The sequence below is a fragment of the Syngnathoides biaculeatus genome, chromosome 12 (assembly GCF_019802595.1).
Source record: "Syngnathoides biaculeatus isolate LvHL_M chromosome 12, ASM1980259v1, whole genome shotgun sequence".
Classification (NCBI taxonomy): domain Eukaryota; kingdom Metazoa; phylum Chordata; class Actinopteri; order Syngnathiformes; family Syngnathidae; genus Syngnathoides; species Syngnathoides biaculeatus.
This window is the reverse complement of record NC_084651.1, coordinates 152954-173548: the sequence shown is the minus strand read 5'-3', so window position 1 is coordinate 173548 and position 20595 is coordinate 152954. Positions and strand designations below refer to the sequence as shown.

General features: G+C 48.9%; 2 protein-coding genes across 4 annotated transcripts; both read left to right on the top strand.

The window, feature by feature from the left end:
- The first annotated feature begins 4827 nt into the window (after positions 1–4827).
- znf318 (zinc finger protein 318) lies at positions 4828–20577 on the top strand. 2 transcript variants are annotated; one of them, XM_061837327.1, is made up of 11 exons: positions 4828–5527; positions 5734–5837; positions 6469–6811; positions 7938–9060; positions 10494–10582; positions 10668–10767; positions 11759–12117; positions 14669–14830; positions 15100–15193; positions 17305–17423; positions 17844–20577. In XM_061837327.1, the coding sequence occupies exons 1-11, from the start codon at positions 5276–5278 to the stop codon at positions 20172–20174; spliced, it is 5076 nt and encodes a 1691-aa protein (XP_061693311.1). In that variant the 5' UTR covers positions 4828–5275; the 3' UTR covers positions 20175–20577. The 2 variants fall into 2 exon arrangements, with proteins under 2 accessions (XP_061693311.1, XP_061693310.1); XM_061837326.1 differs by having other exon boundaries at positions 14666–14830.
- On the top strand, positions 15204–17287 carry LOC133509894 (uncharacterized). 2 transcript variants are annotated; one of them, XM_061837350.1, is made up of 3 exons: positions 15204–15821; positions 15934–15996; positions 16092–17287. In XM_061837350.1, the coding sequence occupies exons 1-3, from the start codon at positions 15453–15455 to the stop codon at positions 16635–16637; spliced, it is 978 nt and encodes a 325-aa protein (XP_061693334.1). In that variant the 5' UTR covers positions 15204–15452; the 3' UTR covers positions 16638–17287. The 2 variants fall into 2 exon arrangements, with proteins under 2 accessions (XP_061693334.1, XP_061693333.1); XM_061837349.1 differs by having other exon boundaries at positions 15204–15866.
- Positions 20578–20595: the final 18 nt, after the last annotated feature.

Here is a 20595-nt window from a genome sequence, read left to right as displayed (position 1 = left end):
CCGCTTATCTTCACGACGGGCCCAGGAGCCTATCCCAAGCTCCGTCGGGCACAAGGCAGGGTACACCCTGAACCGGTTGCCAGCCAATCGTCTCCAGTGAATGCGAGCATGTTTTGGGGATGCTCGGAGAAAAGCCACACAGGCACAGGGAGAACATGCAAATCCCACACAGGCGGGGCCGGCCCTCAGAACTGTGAGACCAACGCTCTACAGCTGCGCCGCCGTGCCACCCGGTTTCCTGACTCATTGAGCTGATTTTAGACACCTCGCACCAAGCAGCGGTGACAGCCATGACTGTCACCGAGGTTAGAGATTGCCAAAATAACTGAACTCATTTTTATTTTAAATGAATATTCGAAATTTTTTTCTCATTTTAATCCCGGAGATTGAGATTCCTTTTCAAGTCACACTGACCTTTCTGACAAGGCTGAAGGCGATTTTAGAAATCGGATGATTTTTTTTTTTTTATCCCTTATCAAAATGCACATTGTCCAGAACTTTGCCGACATGTTAATTATTTCATAAAACAATTCAATCTATGTGTTAGCGTCGCACCAAACGTCAACGTTTCGTCCCTCCGTGAGCTAAAGGTAACGTTCAAGGAGTTTGCCGAGGCAGGTACCTTTTAGAACGACGGTGTCAAGTTACCTATTTCAGATGAACTTTTTCTGCTTGGTGGCTCCGGTCATGCTTTTCATTTCATTGACTTTAAAATAGAGAGATCCCATTTGTAGAAAAGTTCCATTTGAGGATGATCGGGATGAATGGTACATGGTGAATGAGTGACATTACATTACTTACCTCTGACTCATTTTCTGAGCTGTGGCCGTCATTAACCCTGCTTGGAAGTTCGACGTGCCCGCTAAGTCCTCCTGCAATACAAAAGATGGAACCACGGCAGCGCATTGAATTCCTGCAATTCCTCCGTGAAGGACGACATCCTCCCACCCTGGAGCCGACGTCATTTTCGGTCCCTCTTTTTGCCGACAGCGTGCATTGTGTGCGGAATCCGAAACGCACTCGGTGTTTGATGCTGTTGCTACTATTCACTTCCATTTTTACATGTCTTCATACAATTTTAAAGGTAAGTTTGCTAACGTTGGTCGCTCGCTTGCTTTCAAGAGTTCTGGCTGATTGCGCGTATACCAGTGGAGAGCGCGCTACTACTAAGGTCGACACTGTAAATATGACTCAAATCACGTCACGTCGGTCTTGGTGTGACCGATTCTTCTGAAGAAGATAGAGCAGTATGCATGACCTTAGTAGCTACACCGTCAGCTAGCGCGTGATGAGCAAGTTGAGCTGTTGTTTGCGGCTTTGAACGGAGGTTTGGCTGTACGTTGCTAAACACCGTCCTTACATGTGTTAAGTTTATTGCTAACTTGAGCAATGTTTTTTTTCTTCATGGCTCTGTTAAACATTTCCTTAGTCTGCTTTGTTTTTTTTTAACCCCAAGAACACGTCAACGTGGGTAAATTCAATGGCTACAAATACTTGAATGTGGAATTTAATTCACAAGAGAAATGAAGTGTACAATCCATGCGTCTGAATTTTACTCTGGAGCCGTTAATTCTCCGCACGGCTTATCCTCTCCCGGGTATATCTCTAGATATGCTTGTCTATAGGGTACAACTACGCACCAGCAGTCAGCAGTGTTTAAGGATTCTGTAGCTAGGCGGCATGGAGGGTTCTTAATGGAGTCGTCGAGGTCAAACCTACTACTTGCCGTCTATATTGACCTTTTCTATGCTTTTCATTTCTTTTATGTGGCTAGCTGTTTTTCCTGCTGTTCATATTCATTCCTAACCTGATCCCCCCATTTCAGATTCAGTGGGAGGAAAGGGAAGGAGATGAAGTAGAGTGCACTAACCTAGTAATGCCGTTGTCACTCGCACGTTCCATTCAACCTGGTTCTTGCAAGTCAATAGCACGGATCACAAGTCGTCCGCACAAACTCAAATCAGTACTAAGGGAAAATGAAGGTGCTTTCAAAATGGAGAATCTTTTGTTCCTTTTGAGTGAGTTTATCCACACTCCAGGAGAGACGCAGAAGTGAGAGCAGCAAATTAAGGACGCCGAAGAAAAAGGCCCAGCTCGTCGGGAATTCTGCACTGATTGCCAGATAAGGAAACCGACCGTGATCACAATGTGTTCAACAGTGTAAACCAGGAGTGGAACCTTTTCACAAGCTCAGACAACTAATATGTTGCACCAAAAGAAAACGCCGATGATCTTTTCACCTGGCTTAGGTTGAACCCAAAGCTCATCACAGTTTGCTGCAGGAGCTTGCGGTGCAGGCGCCGTACCACACGGTGATGCTGCTCCACAGGATGCTCTCGATCGTGACGGGGGACTGGCCTCTCTCTCTCTTTTCAGTTTCCGCAAAAAGTAGAGCCGCTGTTGGGCCTTTTTAGCCAGCGCTACGGAGTTAGTGGTCCAGGACAGATCTTTGGACACCCAGGAATTTGGCACTGCTCACCCGCTCGACTGCATCACTGCTGATGGTTACCAGGAGATGCTGGGTGTACCCTCTCCTGAAGTCTACTATGATCTCTTTCATGCTTCTTTATACTCGTAGGTGCAGCGACCCTGCTGACATCACTCCGGCTTTCCCGCACGTAGTTTGTCTTTATACTCCAGCGCAACCCACGCACACAGTTTTGAAAATGCGCTCCAGATGATGTCGCTATGGCCGGTATTGGCCAGGACACCAGAGGGTGGGGTTCGCTCGGCATATTTTGGTCAATTCTGGTAATCCTTTTTGCTTTCCTTTCCGTAACAAGCAACAAAGCAACAACAGTGGAAGAGTGTCTGCTTGGACAAATGGAGCTAAATGACAAGCGGACACGTTGAGTTATGCTGCCAAATTGATGGCGAATGCAGCGGCGTAGGTGCTATGCTGAGCCTGGAGGAACGGTGAGTACGTCATCATAGCATGTGACTAAAACGGGCCAACCACGAGAGATGAGTTAAGGGGCTTTCCCCTCGCAGCAACTTTTTTTTGATGAGCAATGAGTAGGTCACATGATGCGATGCGACGCGAGCTTTCTCAACTGCGGCAGTATAGTAGTTAGTTACGGCCTTAAGTCTTCTCCACGTTCTTGTTCTTTTTTTTACGTTATGTACTTTGCTTAATTTTGGCGGCGGGGGGGGGGGGGGTAATTACATGTAAAATGGGCTTCGACTTACGAACAATTCACGTTGCAAAATGACTTCCGAAACAAATTTATTTCGTGAGTCCAGGTACCACTGTAAATCAGACTGTAGTTTGGAATACAAGGGCAAAAGTAAACGGGCGCAACAGTTTAGGTGACTTCCTACGTACAAACAGACGACTGTACCTCAACGCACCCGGCTGTCAGACTCCTGAAGTTCCCACGCCGCCGTCGTCATAGGCCTCATTAAAGACAGGTGACAAGTCTGCGTGTCGACAGTGGTTAAGTGGAGAGCCTGGACCTTCGGTGCTGCCGACACGACACGAAAGACTGTGGAGATGATTGTGGACTTCAGGAGGCATACTCGTCACGCTGTCCGTCTGTACTGGCAACCGGGTCAATCTGTTTATTGAAGGAAGTCTGTATATAATTGCGAGAAAATGCCTCCTGATTCAGTGTATGTATCTTGGTTGGTGGTACTCCCCCATGATCTGTTTCTTCTTCTGTAGTCCCTTTGCAGATTGTGGGAGGGGTGGGTGACCGTGTTTCAGTCAGTCGCTAATCCCGAGCCATCCCGATATTTCGCTGCTTATTATGCATCTTTAGTTTCAACGTTATGTCTTTTCGCGTCACACGGTGGGTATATGGCGACAGAGTCCCATATAAAAAGAGAATTTGTAACAGTTGAGGATCACAGGCTCGACGCTGTGACAAGCTGAACTGATTTCCGGGTTAGCGATGTCATCCGTGTTTTCTTTGTCTAGAAGCTCGAGCGGAAAGTCGAAATCGATATGGAGGCGTAACGGTTTATTCCGTCAGAATAAAAGATGGTTTCCAAAAAGGTCCCGCTGTCGCACCTTTTCTTCATACCGACACAACGCAGAGGATCGCCGGTAACCTAAATTCCTGGGGATTACAGTCTCGCAGGACCTTAAGGGAGAGCTCAACATCATTGCACTTGGACTCTTGCTCTCAAAATGCGAGAGGACTCTGCATCCTTTGCTCAACGGCCCAACGTTCCAACATTGACAGATTCCTAGCAACTTGTACTGCTCCGTGACTGTTACCGCAATGTCTCGATTGACGTTTGTCGTCATGCACAGTACAGACGGGTGTGTTTGTGTACGTCAGTAAATTAACCAATAACCCGGGTTTTTCCTGTCAATTCTCCTAATAATCAGAATTTCCACAGTCAGTTCTAGGCCCTGTAAATCCTCTCTTCTCTTTCACTCTCTGTCTTAAATTTATATCGTCTAGATGTATGTCCATATATTAGTGTATTTCCTGAGCGTTCAAATATTTACATGGGCATAATCTGCGATCGGATGTGGCCCGCAAAGGCAAATTGTGTGTCAATTTCCATGATTCTTGGTCAAATCTGGACCAATTTTTCAAATAGTAAGATGACATGAATGAAAACGTTGAGGTATTTTTGTGGAAACAACAAGATAAATAGTTGGAAAACCCCATTACCCATGATATCAAAACTAATTCATAATTTGATGTAAATCAATTAAATATATGCATGGTTTCACAGTCATAATGGCCTTCTTAGTGGAACCGTCGTTCCAACGTGGCCCTCGACCAAAAAAAAAAAAAAAAAAAAAGTACTATTCAGTATTTGCTGTTTGTGGCATTTCCCCTTCCTCTGCTATTATTTGGTTCGACGCTGTTGCGGCTTTGCCCTTCGGGGCCCCCGTACTTACGTCATCAATAGTCGGCCGTCGCACGATGAAGCCAGTTTTCGGAAGTCGCTTGAAACAGAGCTCTTATTTCGGATCTTGGAAAGGACGCTCCGTTCCACCAAACGTTGAACGTTGAGCAAAGCTGGCTTTAACGCTTGGAGATTGGACTTTTCGAAGAGGCCAACGGACAGTTTGCAAGGAAGAAGTCGTACCCACCCGCTCTCCAGGCCGCTAGGCGGCGGTTATGCCGTCTGCTGAACCGCCACTCGAACGCAAGAAGCGAGAAGAAGACGAGCACGGATCCCGCTGGCGGACATTTAGCTTTAGCATCGGTTTGTTGTTGGTGTCGCTTGGCCGGCTCTACTTCACCAAATTTCAAGTGCGCCGTGAGTTGCTTTCGGTCGGGTTGCCGTTCGCTCCCTCGCACGGCGAAACATGTTCCGCGGTCGGCCGCCGCCGCGGGGCTTTTACCGGCCGCCTTTCGAGGCCCGCGGCCCGCACCCGTCGGCGGGCCACAGAGACGACAGGATGCGGGGCAGAGCTCCTTACCACTCTGGGCACTACCACCGCGGACCCCCTGACTTCCGTCGTTCTCCGCCGCACCGCGGCGGCTACTATCATCCCGGCTCCGGAGGACCCCGAGGAGGCCACCACCACCACCACCGCCCCGCCGCCCCGCTCAGGGAGGTTAGCCTGCCGCGCGCTACATTCGTTCGTTCGCTTTTTTAACTTTCTTTTCTTGCCCTTCATGCTGCACTAGTGCGCACTTCTCGATGCGCTTTCTTTGCGGGAATGCGAGATGACGGAAGTTTCGACAGTCTCGTTCTCGGTTCCAGCACCCCACTGCATCGCAGTGATCATATCGATGATGTGTTGTTGTTGTTTGTCTGCAGAGGTCTCCGTCGTCTCCTCGCCCTCGCTTCCCCATCGACCACAAAGTCGTCATCACTGTCGGCAACGAGCTGACGAGTTCCGCACCTCCGCGTCACGTCGACAGGTCCAAACTTGTTGTTGTTTTTGTCGTCGTCTCAGACGTAGCAACGTGACAAGGTTTGCCACGATGACAGCGCGACCGATTCCCGTGTGCGCTTGAAACTGCAACTTCAACCCGAGTTAGACCCGCCAAGACTTTAACCTCATCAAATGATCGCTTGTGCAGGAATTGGAGTTTGGCGTTTGGCCAGCGTTTGAATGTTTGCTTCATCAAAGAAACGACAATCACTGTGTGTTATCAATCAGAGTAAAGCAGTCATGTTGCTTATTACCTACTCCTGGACACGTTTTGTATGCAACTCTGAAGAGTCAGTTAAAATCTTTAACGAGGAGCCGGTACCGGCCAAAATTCTCCAAGTAGATGAATCGAAAATGGCGTGACGTTTGAAATGACATCACTTACTGATAAAGCCCGGTTATATCGTGCAAATGGAACATAGATGGCGCCGAATACTCGGTAACGGTCAGATCGTGAATTGATGTGTTCTGGCGTCTCGTTGAGGCATTTGAGCTGCTCGTTCTACGTCTTTGAGGCGATTCCACGAAGATGGCAGCCGCTTGTCGCTTTGCTACGTCGTCTGCTGTTACCGCAGGAACACAGACTGATTCCGTGTTTGTGCCGCGTGACGGCGCAGAGACCGAAGTCCGGTCCGGAGTCGCGGATGCAGCGGGAGTCGGGCGAGGAGCAAGAGCCGCCACCGCAGCTGGGGTCGCAGTAGGTCCAGGTCCAGATCTAGATCCAGATCAAGATCCAGATCTAGATCTAGAGGGCGCAGTCGAGGGCGGGCATCCAGCAGAGCGCCCAGCCGGGCCTGCAGTCGCAGCAGCTCCAGCGGCAGCGAGCGGACCTGCGACTCCAAAACGTTCAACGAGCTCAACGTGGCGCGACGGAGGAAGGAGCTGGAAGACTTGTTGTGTCTGCCCACCAAGTCCATCCTGAAGAAACGCTCAGACTACGAAAAGTCTCCTTCAGTCAGGGTGCGTTTGCCTCATTTGGGACGCTCCGCATTCACGCACGTGTACGCTCGGCCGATGACTAATTAGAACCACGTTGAACCCTCCCTGGAATTGAAACTCCAGTAAGAGAACGTACCTCCGTAGAAAAGCGCTTAGGTGCCTTGTTGAATCAACCAAATCAAAAGCCTTTCATGTCACCAAGTGCTGTGATGAGTGCTTCTCCACAAGGTGCAATAAAATAGAATAAAAATCGAAGAACACCCTAGATTAAAAACAACAGATAAAACATCAAGGCACAGTTATTGCTTGAATAAATAAATGCATAATATTCCATTACAGTTCTATCGGGTTCAGTGGTTTTGAGTCCAAGGAGTTGATTGGGGGGGGGGGGCTGTCCTCGGATCTGGTTGTCCGTCTTTTGTGGGACCCGTACGGGTTCAACAGTTGATGACCAGGATGTGAAGAATCCTTTACAATATTCGTGGCGCTGCTGCCGTTGTCACCAAATGTTAAACATACGCGAATATCCTTGTCAATTTTCCAACATTTACTTGTACCAAAGTCAAAATTTGTTTGTGTTTATAGTTATTGGAATCCTGTTTTTATGTATTTAGTCAATTTGAGGGATGCAATATGTCTCTGAGTGGCTCGGGCACGTGAGGCTGCCCCGTCACATCTCCGTTATTACAGCTGATGATAGCTGACAGAACTTTTCAACTTGTTTGAATTTTGCGTCAATTTTTTTGTCAGCTACATCGTTAGATGCAAAGTTTTCTGTCATGTCAGCCTTTAGAGTCTCACTCCCCCCCGTCCAGAAAAACATTTTCTGGAAATGCACTCACGAGTGTCCGTTTGTGCCCTGATAATCAATCCAATGAACAATTTGGAGTGATTGCCACCCCCCCCCCCCCCCAAAAAAAAAAAAAAAAAAACAACAAAAAAACCAAACCAAAACACATGTTGATGTAGCTTAGCTTCTTTTGTCCCATGATTGTACACCATGTTTGTCGCAGTGAGTTTGTGACGGCGTGTGAGGGTTCGTCACTTCCTGAAAAGTGTCGGCGATTTGTTTGTTTAGGAAGTCCGTGGCTGGCTTCTGTTTTCCTTTGACTCTGAGGTCTTTTTTTTCGCTATCGTGTGTGTTCAGCATTCCGACTCAGGCCTGTCTCACGTGGCCGAGGAGCTTCTACGGGCTGTCAAAGGGTTGGAGCCGGCCGCCGTGGCGTCCGTGTTGACCGAACTGCGGTCCGACGCGCAGATGTCGCAGCGAGCAGTTCTCAACACAGAAATCAAGGAAATCCTAAACTTGCTGGACCCACCCAAGAGTCCGGCGGGCGACATCGACGACGAGGAAAAGTTTCTCTACGGAGACTCCGAGGAACCCAAGACTCCGCTTTTATCCCAGCCGCTCCAAAACAACACGTTTGATCTCTATGGGGATGTAACGGAGGAGGTTCTGTATGGAGATCAAGTGCCCTACGCCGCTGCCCCTGCCCCTGTCCCTGCGGTGGTTGCGTCGCCTACTGCCGGCAAGGTCCACGCTGACTGGGCCCCCTCGGTTTCCACCTCTGTTCCCTGCAACGCGACACAGGCTTCGACTCCGGGACCCCCGGCGGAGGAAGAGAGCGATCCGCATGCACTGGATGACTACCAGAAGCTCCAAAACCTGTTTAAGACTATCGGCTTGGACCTAGGCGTGACTGAGATCAGCAAATTGGCTGCCAGGACCAAGGAGCGCCTGCACGGAAGTAAGCCTCCCAACGCCCCCAAGACGCCCAAGCGGCGCACGCGCTACTCTTCTGGCAGCTCGGACGACGGGTGCAGAAGGCACAGCGGCGGCAGCTCGGACGATGACAAACGGCCCCGCGGCACCGGGCGGGGTCGCAGCTGGAAGGATGGCGGACGAGCGGACAGCTGGAGCAAAGATGGCAGCTGCGGAAGCAGCACTAGTCCCGGCGAGGCGCCGCCTCAAACGGCGGGGCCCGAGGCCGCTGGCCCTCCCTCGGCGGCACCCGTCCCGCCGCCACTGCCCGTCCAGTCCTCCTACCAGCCCCCGCCGCACACGCACGGCATGATGCCACCGAGCTACCCGGCGCCGGGCTACGGCCAGTACGGGAACTTCCTGCCGTACGCGCACTCGCAGTGGCCGCCCGTGTACCCCCCTCCTGGCATGCCGCTGCCCCCGCAGACCCCTGGCGCGAACAACTTCCCGCTTTCTTTGCCCTTCAACCAACCTGACAGCCAGCCGCCTGCGGAGCCTCAGGTCAAAGGTCAGTATGTGTCTCTTGCCAGTCGTCCATTTTGTCCATTCAAGGGCACTCCAGTGTCATCGCTTAGACAACAAACAGACGACCCGACAGAGTCGTGCAGTTTCATGTCAAACAAAGTTACATGGAATAAGTTGTTTCCATTGGTGTTTTGACAATGTGGGGCAGTGGTAGAGTGGCGGTCTCCCAACCTGAAGGTTGTGTGTCACGTCCTGACCCCTTGTGACCGTGTGGAAGTGTCCTTAAGCGAGACTGTTAGAAGGCCCGGTGAATGCCATTATCTCTGGGGGGAAAAAAAAAAAAAAGAAGTCCTTAAACTCATTGTTGACTGGAGTCACCCAGAAACTGTTTTAGAGGATTTGGACTGGTCTTTCGAGATCAGCACAGTATTGTCTTCTGTGGTAATAGAACCAAAAACAAACAAGGGACACTCATTTACATTTGACAACAACGTTTCTTTTTCACTTCTGTAGTCATCAGCTCTAGACCGTGGGTTGGTTCCACCAAAAATACGGGCTTTTTGCAGGGGAAATAAAAAATGAGAACAGGGTGGTAATACTTTCTGCTTTTTTGATGTCAAACTATCACTCAGAAGAAATTGACCCTGAGCGATGCTGACTCACTGCATGGCTCCGGTTGAACGTCTGAAGTCTTCTCCCCCCCCCCATGTTAACGCCAAGGACGGTGTTGTCTTTTCCCGCAATGTCAAGTCACATTTTGGAACTTCCTACCGTGACACGTACTGGTAATCTTTTGTGGACCCCTCTTATTACTCTGTTGGAGTGTCAGGCGCCTAAATTTGTTTGCCTTCCCGCATGTGGGCGTTTCTCTCCATGATCGACGTGACAGGCTGCGATTCACGGCATCATCTTTATCTTCTACGCAACAGCTGTCCTGATCTCGAATCCGAAGCGACACAGCAGTGGCATCTGTTAGTATTCCAACCGTTAAATAAGATGAATCTCCCGAATTGGGCGAGACGCTCTTCCCCACCTCCATCTTGTGAAACCCATCCATCCATCCATCCATCCATCCATCCATCCATTATCTACCGCTTTTCCGGGTCGGGCCGTGGGGGAATTAGCTTCAGCGGGGATACCCAGACTTCCCTGTTCCCAGCCACTTCTTCCAGCTCTTCCGGAGGCATCCCGAGGCGTTCCAAACCCACCCTGGAGACCCGGTCTCTCCAGCGTGTCCTGGGTCGTCCTCGGGGTCTCTTTACGGGAGCACGTTCAGGTGAAAAGAAAAACTTGTATTCAGAGGTGTCACTGTCATTTGCTCTTCTGTCAACAAAGGAAGGGAGAAAATCAATTGAACTCGGCAATCAAGTTTTCTGTGGGGAGGGAGATGGGGGATTTTTGAGACCGGATATTGCAACGCCAGCCTGGCTTGTGGCTTTTGGAATGGTAACCCTGTGACCTTGGTTTGTTGTTCAGGTACACTCAAATCTTCTTGGCTCACTGGGACAAGACCGGTCTCCACTCAGGTGTCAGAGCAAGAGAACAACGAAAGCCAGAAGCAGAAGGTATGCCTGTGTGGTGGTAGTTTTGTTTGGGCGTGGGGCTACATGAGTCTACCTGGGGACCTTACCCCGACGGGACTCTGCTTAGGTTCTGGAGGAACGTGAAAATCTGAGGCAGGAGCGAGAGCAGCGCATGAAGAAAAAGGAGTACCTCATGAAAGAACTGGAGCGGCTCCGGAAACAACAAGGTTCAGTAACCCCTAACTATCACGGATTCAGTGCATTTTTTGTGTTTATCGGTCCGTGTCGTGCACGTGTTCACCTGCACAATGACCTTGATTGGCTATTTTGTTTCGTGTTTGCCTCCAAACACGGCTTGGGCTCTGATACCGGTCCTCTTGAGAGAGGTTGGATTGATTTCCATTCTAGAGAGCAGGTGTAAGTATACTTCTTCCCCCTCTGGGTACCAAGGGGTAGAGAGCATTCTTCCATCTTCAGGTGGGGCAATGTGTCCTGACTCTTGTTTGTGCATATCCCCCAAACATGATTTGAAAGTACCCAGTCCTTGGCAGGGGTGATGCAGTGAATTCCCGCTGGGGACGCCATCGTTCTTGTTAGGACACTCAGTCACATCTTGGTGGTCCAATCAGTATTGGTAATCTATTTTTCATACTATCGTATGATTCGTCACTTTAAACTGCTCCCTTTGCACAATTGTCATTGCACTGGTCTGGAGCGGGCACCGCGAACGGGTAAAGGCACTTGGTACAATGTGGGACGTTAACACACTTAGTAGCTCTTACCTGTTCTAAATGAAGATTTTACATCTTTGATGTTCTTTGTTCTGAATGTCGTACCGGAGAAAAATTGCTGTTTTTTTTTTTTTTTTTTTTTTGCCCACTTGGCCAATAAAGTGGATTCTGATTTTGATTCCGATTCTGATCAGAGCCCGAGCTGCGTTCTGATATTGGACCTCTGTGCTCACTGTGGATTGGCCATAATTAACACCATGTTCAAGCATAAAGGTCTCCACAAGTGCACAAGGCATCCCCAAATCTCATGTCAAGGATTGGAGCGCTGCACTGAGTTCAGAGAGTGTCCAGACCAGTTTTCTACAGTTTTGGCATGGACACTGCCAGTGTCCTCATTGACGCAACTACCACCGCGTTGGCTGCTGACGTTGAACGCGTGGGGGGCCTCGCCTCACCCCGGCGGCGCCCATGTTTGTTGTGCTTTCAGGTGAGCTGCTGAGGAAGAAACGTCGCGAGAAAGACGGTCACAAAGACCCTCTCCTGCAGGAGATAAGCCTGCTGCAAGAGGACGTCATGATGCAGATTTCCAATCTGCGGAAGGAGCATGAGGCGGCCGAAAGGAAGCGCAGCGAGATCGACAAGGTGGCGCTCATCTTGGGGCTCGGACCCTCTGACCGTCCCCGCGTAACACCCCAAGTTCCGAAAGACTCTGTGGTGGCCAGGCCCCACAAAAGTAGAGCACCCACGGAGCAGAGTCCCGAGTGCCAAGAAGATGGCGGCGGCGGCGGCGGCAGCAGCAGCAGCAGCAGCAGCAGTAGCAGTAGCAGCAGCAGCGTGCAGATGAAGGTACTAATGAAACAGAAATGTTCATGCTGGGTGAAATTTAGCTGTAACATCCCATTCAGACGACAAAAGAACTTGACGCTATGTCACACGACTGCCGTGAAACACGTCTCAGTATGAAGAGCTTGTTGTGATGGCGTTCTCGCTAGGCCAGTTTCCTCAGCTGTGCCGGTTTTATCCCCATGACTTGAAGTGTAGCCGTTTTCCTTTTATGAATAAATCCGTTAGCTTTAACGGCTCACGGGTTGGAATCATTCTTCGGAGGGATCACTGTCTCTGCAGGAGGAAGTGTAGCTCTTCATCAGTATCTGAGTGATCCTTCTGAAATAAAGACCTACACACTTGTAGGGGTTCGCTCAGGAGAAGCTTTGTCCCACTCTTCTTTGCTCAATTGTTTCATCTGGCATCTCAGTTAGTTTTCGATCCGGAGTTTGACTTGGCCACTCCAAAACCGTATTATTTGTGAGCCATTCGGAGGGGGACTTGCTGTTGTGCCGCGTGATCCAAGAGCGCTTGAGTTTGAAAGCACGGACTGATGGCCGGACGTTCTCCTTCAGTATTTTCTGGTACACAGCAGAATTGATTGTTCCATCACTCACAGCAGCTCGTTCTGGTCCTGGGGTGACAAAGCAGCCCCACACCACCACCACCGTGCTTCACTGTTGACATAATGTTTTTTTTCTCAAACGCTGTGCCATTTTTACGCCAGATGTAACCGGCCGCACACCTTCCAAAAAGTTCAGTTTTCGACTCTTCCGTCCACCGAATGTTTCTCCAAAAGTCCTGAGGATCATCGAGATGCTTGGCAAACGTGAGACGAGCCTTTGATATCCTGTATTTTCTTTGCTGATAGCTTTTAGCGGCTTTCGCCTGGGAACTCCCCCACATGATGCCATTTTTGGCGAGTGTCTTTCTTACGGGAGTCGTGAACACTGACCTTAAAGCCCCACTGACATCCCTAGATACATCGTAATGAAAAATACGTACAACATTATTCACTTCAATGTCTATACGAAAAAATAAATATGAGCGGAGAGCGTGCTCAAAGTTGCGCAGTTGTGTCTCGTTCGACATCCAAGTGGTAGCCATATTGCGTGCAACCACATCAGCAGATGTTACCCCGGGAAATTCACCATTGAAAACGCGTAGTGGCACCTGCTATGGGACATGGAAGCTCTTTTTGAAGACCAGAACATCTCACAATTAAGTGAAGTGACCGGAGCAATATGACCCTGTCGTTTCGAGCCATATTTAGATGATACGTGGATCACTTCTAACTAACAACAGACTCCCCGACAGCATGTATGAGCCACCCCGGCCGACACGGCGCTGATGGGCACATCGACTCATTTTGCACCCCCCAACTGTTTTTGTAGCTCTATACACACCTACCTGTCATTTGGAACCCACAAAGCTCTCGTCCTTTGCACCCGTGCAATCTATTTTTCACGACGAGCCTGGTCTTTTGGGAAATTATGAAGAGTAAATCCATCCTCCCGCGTCTTCGTGCAATATCCACCAATACAACGAGCTGGTATTTTGGCTAACAGGAAGGAACAAAGAGCTACCCTCCCGGAGGTAAAACTAATAGAAACAAACGAGTCCACTTGAGGGCGGTTCCTGCTTCTTCTCGAAAACAAATCCCTCGAGGATTTTCATGGCGGGAGTTACAAAAAGCCATATAGGGCAAAATCATGTTGTGCGGTGGGGGGCGGATTGGTCCATTCCGCCCGTCTGTTTTTTTTAAACGTACTAAAAATCATGCTTTTCGTGTCAGTGGGGATTTAACGGAGGCCTGCAGGTCTTCAGAAGTGTTTCGAGGTTCCTTTGTCTCCACCTGGATGAATGGTCGTCCCAGTCTTGGAGCGAACTATGAAATCATCTTTGCCAAATTTGTAGTCAGTCACGGTGACTTTGTGATTTAACTTTTGTCAATTACTTTTTCAAAAGAGGGGCGGAAAGTTTTTTTTTTTTTTTCTGTGCATTTTGTATTTCCTTGGCTTGTGTCTGATTGATATTAAAATTGGTGTGATGATCTGAAACCCTTGTATGTGATACATATGGAAAAAATAAAATAAAAAAAAATCAGGGGGTGGGGTCCATCCATAAAACTGCCAGAAACACAAGAGTAGCAGAGCGAAAAACCTGCAGCTGCCCTCAAAGGGTTTTATCACCCCCATCTGCTTTTCTTGGTCTGGAGACACAGCCAATAGTTTGTCCCGGCTCCTTAACAGCTTTCCTCTGATTGGCTCCTTCATCCCAGCACTGCGGATCCTTCCTAAATATTTATGGCTCGGAAGCCAGGTCAGTGCCGTTCATGCTGAAGAAGGCAATTAGTTCGATGGCCGCAAATCTCGTTTTCGGTGCCGCTCACGACTGGCTCATTTGATTTCAGTGACAGTCGGCTATCGTGTGTAATAATAATAATAATAATAATACATTTTGTTTTTCAAAAGACAAATGTTTGCACAGGTAAGAAACAATATTTGAATCAAAGTTTTTCTGGTCTTATCAAAGCTTACATTAACTCTCTTCTATTTTCATTTCTTAGCAGAACATCTCAGAACCGAATCAGGCACCAGACATTTCCCCAACTCTGCCACCTGAGCCGTTTGAGTATTATGATGCCGGAAACCATTGGTGCAAAAACTGTAACCTCACCTCGGGCTCCATGTTTGATTTCTTTACTCACTTGCACAGCAAAACCCACCGAAAGGTTTGTCATTGTTTTGTTTTTCTTAATAGTTTTACTACTTAAGCTCAGTTAGGAAAGCTAGCATCTATGTTGATGAGCACTAGAGCAGTCAAATGTCCAGATGTTGGTCAGGCGTCCGTATGGCGCTCTATTGGTCGGCCGTCCAAATATTCTTGTGTTCAAAGGACTGCACCAATAGCTACTGAACTATCTTATGAACCAACTTTTTTTTTTTGTTTTTTAAATGAGCTATGACGCGTTTGCTGTTGTTGTCTCCCGCTCCCATCCAGACTTTGGATCCGTATGAGCGTCCATGGGCCTCATTGCCAAGCAAAATGGAGAAGATGTCGCAGACAGAAGAAAAGCAGACGAAACCGGCTAAAGGTACTTTGCGTCCTTGTGACTCTGGGGATCGCTGTCTGTTTGGACCATCTCATGATTCCAAGTTGGCTTAGTCTGGATCCATCTGTTTTGACTATGATGAAGATAAACAACTGTTTATTCTCAAAGGACTTGGTCTATAAAATTAGCATCAGAATTAGATTAGATTTAATGGCCAAGTATGTAACAACACACGGGGAACACACTTCCACATCACGCACCCACCAGGCCGCACCGCCTTCCACTCCATCAGTTAACATCCATGAAAGGGATGTCAGACAGATCCTCAAACAATGAAAGATCAACAAAGCGCCGGCCCCAGACCTCGTGTCCCCATCCTGCCTCAAAAGTCTGCGCAGACCAACTTGTTCCTGTCTTCACAAAGATCTTCAACAGGCCTCTACAACTGTGTGAAGTAGCAACCTGCTTCAAACATTCCACCATTATACCAGTTCCCAAAAAAGCAGCAGTCTCTGGTCTTAATGACTACAGGCCTGCTGCCTTGACATCCATGGTCATGAAGTCCTTTGAACGCCTCTTGCTGGACCACCTCAAGAGCATCACAGGTCCCCAGCTCGACCCACTGCAGTTTGCCTATCGAGCTAACAGGTCTGCGGATGATGCCGTCAACGTGGGTCTCCACTTCATCCTTAAACATCTTGACAGCGAGGCTCCTGTCCGTGAACTTCAGCTCTGTGTTTAACACCATCATTGCTGAACTAATCTCCTCCAAACTTCTCCAGCTCAGCGTCTCGCCTGCCATCTCCTGGTGGATCTATAACTTCCTGACGGGCAGGACACAGCAGGTGAGCCTCGAGGACACCACCTCATCTACGTGCACTATCAGCACCGGGGTACCCTGAGGTTGTGTCCTTTCCCCTCTGGTCTTTTCACTCTATAGAAAGGACTGCTCTCCGTGGCATCCGACTGTCAAACTCCTGAAGTTAGCGGACGACACCACAGTCATCGGCCTCATCGAGGAAGGCGACATGTCTGCGTATCGACAAGTAGCAGCAAGATTGGAGCTTTGGTGTGGTCAACACAACCTGGCAGTGAACACTCTAAAAACTCTAGAGATGATTGTGTGTGGACTTCAGGAGGCATCCTTCACCACAGCTACCCGGACACTGTCCAACTGTCTTGTGTCAACCGTCGAGACCATCAAGTTCTTGGGAATTGCAGTCTCAGAGGACCTGAAGAGGGAGATGAGCATCAACTCCATTCCCAAAAAGGCCCAGCAAAGGATGTACTACTTCTTGCAGCTTCTGAGGAAGCACGGCCTGTCACAAGAGCTGCTGAGACAGTTCTACACAGCGGTCATCCAATCTGTACTGCGTACCTCCATCACGGACTGGTTTGGGGCCGCTACAGAAAAGGTCAAACTCAGAATGCAACGGACAATCAAAACACCTCAACGGAATATTGGCACCACTCTACCCACTATTGAGGACTTACATGTAACGTAAACTAGGTCCAGAGCAGCCAGGATTCTTCTGGATCCTCCGCATCCTGGCCACCAGCTCTTCCAGCTCCTTCCATCGGGAAAGTGCTACAGATCAATGCAAGTTAAAACTAGCGGGCATTCGAACCGTTTTTCCCTCTGGCTTTTAAGTCATTCGATTCTTGATCAGGGAACCTACTGTTTTTCTGCCTTGTGCCATTGTTAGGACACTCACTCACATCCTGCTGGTCCAATCAGTATTAGTAATATATTTTGTACACTATCGTACCATTTGTCACTTTAGACTGCTCTCTTTGCGCAATTGTCGCTGCACTGGTCTAAAACGGGCACCGCGAACGGGTAAAGGCACTCTGTGGGACGTTGACACCCTCTTCTCTTGTACCTGTTCTAAATGAAGAAGATTTTACAACTTGCGCGACTCTCAAGGAATAGTTGAGAGATGTCTCTTGTTCTTTGTTCTTGTTGTTTGTTCTGAATATCATACCAGGGCAGCAGCAACTGCCGGTTTTTACACACTTGTCCAATAAATCTGATTCTGATTCTGGAATGAACTATAGGACTCCCATCAGACCACCACCTTCTGTTATTCTTGGTTCAATGAATGACACTTACGACCTTCTTGTGCATTCAAAATGCGTGATATGTGTTACAGGTTCCGAGTTCTTACTTCCAGTGCGAGGATTTTTCTGTCTACTGTGCGAAAAGTTATTCGGAGACGCCATCTGTGCAGAGGAGCACGTCACCACTCACTGTCACAATGAGCACTACAAGGTATTGAATAGCTGTCACCTCCTGGTAGCGCTGATGAGCACGCCGCGATAGCATCGCTTAGCGAGGGAATGACTTCATCTCAGAGAGTAGGCTGACGTCTGAAGTGTGTTGGTGCCTCTCATAGTCTGCCACGACATGGTCATAAGCGGCACATAGATGCTCAAAGCCAAAGATGGATGCTGAGAAGTGAGACATTGGTTTGTCATCATTGTCACAATTCTGTTGTTGCCTGTTTTTGGTTTTTTTTTTTTTTTTAGGCATTTTGTTCTTTATTTATCTTTGTAATGCATATTTATGTGTAAGGTGGCATATGACGCATCACTCATGCTATAATATTCCAAAGACTCACCCAGAGGTCGTAAAACGTCTCTCTCTCTCTCTCTCTCTCTCTCTCTCTCTCTCTCTCTCTCTCTCTGCCAGAAAAAAATGCACGAGAACCCGCTGTACGAGCGGAGGAGAAACCTGGACCGCCAAGCTGGGCTGGCCTCCAACCCCTCAGGAAAGAAACGCAAACACGAGGAAGACAGGGGTGACAAAATGAAAGGAAAAAGGGAGAGAAAAGACGCCCCCTTGTTGAAAGCGGTAAAAGAGGAAGAGAAACCAAAAGTATCAAAGAAAAATGAAGATAGAAATACAAATGCTTGTTACTCAAAGAAAGAGGACGACGAAAAGTTCAGATACAAGAGTGACAAGTACCGTTGGTGCGCAGAGGAAGAGGAAAGGCTGAATTGGAGGAGAGATGAGGAAGAGCGACACAAACAAGGCCAGGAAGGACGCCATTATCGACACCACCGTCAGGAAGAGAATCCATATGAGCGCCGGCCGAGACATGACGACAGACACAAACTGGAAAAACACGAGTGTGAACGAGAAAACTCAGAGAAGGGCGCAGATAAGGACATACGAGGGGTCAGCAAGCAACTGGAAGGTGTGGTCAAGCCCTATGACCCACCCAAAATCTTTTGTGGACCAAGTCCAGCCATGAGAGCCAAACTCCTCAAACAGAGCTCGGACACCGCAAAACTGTCACCGGCCTTCGGAAAGTTCACCTGGAAGAAACGGGAGAATCAGCTGGCTAAAGACGCCCAGAAAGCTGCTGCTGAGTTCATCAAGGAAGATGAACAAGCTGCCAAAGATGCAAATCTCCTCATAGAGGACTCCTTCGCAAAATCCATGGCCTTTGCCAAAGAGATTGCTCAAAAATTGTCTGCAACAAGCACCTCACCTACGCCGTGGATGTCAAGTGGCACCATCAAATCACAGATGCAGGCTAACTTTGCAGCACCTGCCGCAGCACTAAAGAAAGTGTACACTGTGAGAAAACCTGCACCTGCGAACACTGTCCCTTGCGTACCACCTGAGGGCTCAGGTACAATGCTACCACCTTCAGGGGATGGACCCATGTTTCCTTCTCTCCAGAAACTACCGGAAACTAAGGAGAATATTCCAAACACAACATCCTCTAAGTCAGAGGTTCAACGGTTGTCTGGTCCTGGCCCGTCAGTCCCCAGAACAGCCTCACATGTGTCAAGTCCTACCCTTGCAGTTGTCAGACCAGCTCTATCTGTGTCAACTCCTACCCTGGAAGTAGTTAGACCAGACCTATCTGTGTTAAGTCCCACCGTGGCTGTTGTTAGACCAGCTCCACCATTATTCCATTCTGCCCCTTCAGGCCCGAGATCATCTTTACCTGTGCCAAGCCCACCCTCGTCGGTTCGGAGAACAGCTCCACCTGTGTCTCCATTGGCCTCGAGGCATGCTACAACACCATCCAGGGTCATGGTCAACCCGGCTCCCGAAGTACCGCAACCCGTCCAGTCAGGTGTTGAAGCAGAAGTGGTAGACATGGAGCCAGATGTGGCGGCTCCTGGAGTTCCAGAGAGCGAGCAAACTCACACAGTGTTCGTTAAACCTCCGCCAATTTTCAGCATGGTGGATGGAGGTCAGAGGTCTGAAAAACCAAAAAGTAACCTGGCTGCAGCTAAAGTCCAGGACTTATTTGGTATCCTGTACAGCTCTAAGGGAAAGCCAGGACCCTTATCCTTGGCAAAGTCAACTCCAGCAGAGAAAAGTGAGACACTTAAAGGTCCGAGTCCACCCCAGCCTTCAGCCCAACTTTCAGACACATCTCCACTGCCGGATCCTCAACTAGCGCCAACCCCCCAACCCCAGCTCCAGTTAGATCTTCAGATTGAATCAGTTTGGTCTTTGCAGAGCAGTCCTGAGCGAGCACCTGAGGGCACTCTGGTCAACATTTCTGCTGAAAGTCAACATGAAGAGCGTCCTGAAAGCACACCAGCACACTCATCACAAACTCAGCAGGTCCAAACTTGTGAACTCCAACCACATGATGAAAGTCCTGTCAGGGGCCATCCAGAACCACTCCAAGAAACTCCTCCACCAACACCAATCGAGCCCAAATCGACTCCTGGTCCCAGAACGCGAGGGAAAAACGCTCAAAAGAGAACACCCCCCGCGTCCCACGTCCCTGTCCGACAAACCCGATCCCAAACCAGATCCCAGAACAGGCAGCATCTTAAAGACCAGTCCCCGGGAGCTGCTGACCGGAATCTCCCGGCGTCCCCGGCAGATGCTGACCGGAAGCTCTCGGCGTCTCCGGGAGATGCTGACGGGAAGCTCTCAGACTTGCCAGATGGCTGCTCTGGGATTCCTCAAGGTGATGGGATAGCACAATTAACATCTGACAACCTCCACTCTTCTGGATCCGTGACTGATTTGGATCTCGAGTAGATGGAGATGAGCTAGCCTCCTTTTTATAAGGTCTTAAACCTTAGCAGTGTGTTAATACACACTGGCTTTGTTGAACGTTTTTGTTCTATGATTCCATGAAAGACTTGGAAAAGAATTTCTTCTGTTGTACAGGGATTGGTCCTGTAGCTACAGAAACTCAAAAGACAGTTCTTTGTCATTCCATGGTTCCAGATCCACTCCCATATTTGTTCCCGGCTTAACGTCCCTTTGTCGTGCCGCTGGTAGCTGCGCTTAGACTAGATTCGTCCTAGTGGTCTTCCTCCTTCCTTGGAGAACGTTGAAGGACGGACTGGTGCTGGCACACTTGGCCCAGTGAGTGTATGGAATGTGTTTCCCTTTGCTGGTCTTCAAGATGTTTTAATAAAAATTACTTTGGGTCAGAGGTTTTCATTTCCTTTCA

What these genes read in the sequence shown, in the direction of transcription:
- LOC133509894 (XM_061837349.1), top strand. Translation starts at nt 15,453, where the DNA reads ATGAAAGGGATGTCAGACAGATCCTCAAACAATGAAAGATCAACAAAG. An exon ending in ATCTTGACAGCGAGGCTCCT is followed by an intron (nt 15,867 to 15,933) that starts GTCCGTGAACTT and finishes AAACTTCTCCAG; the next exon opens with CTCAGCGTCTCGCCTGCCAT. An exon ending in TGACGGGCAGGACACAGCAG is followed by an intron (nt 15,997 to 16,091) that starts GTGAGCCTCGAG and finishes TTCACTCTATAG; the next exon opens with AAAGGACTGCTCTCCGTGGC.
- znf318 (XM_061837326.1), top strand. Translation starts at nt 5,276, where the DNA reads ATGTTCCGCGGTCGGCCGCCGCCGCGGGGCTTTTACCGGCCGCCTTTC. An exon ending in GCAGCAGCGTGCAGATGAAG is followed by an intron (nt 12,118 to 14,665) that starts GTACTAATGAAA and finishes TTCATTTCTTAG; the next exon opens with CAGAACATCTCAGAACCGAA. An exon ending in GCAGACGAAACCGGCTAAAG is followed by an intron (nt 15,194 to 17,304) that starts GTACTTTGCGTC and finishes TATGTGTTACAG; the next exon opens with GTTCCGAGTTCTTACTTCCA.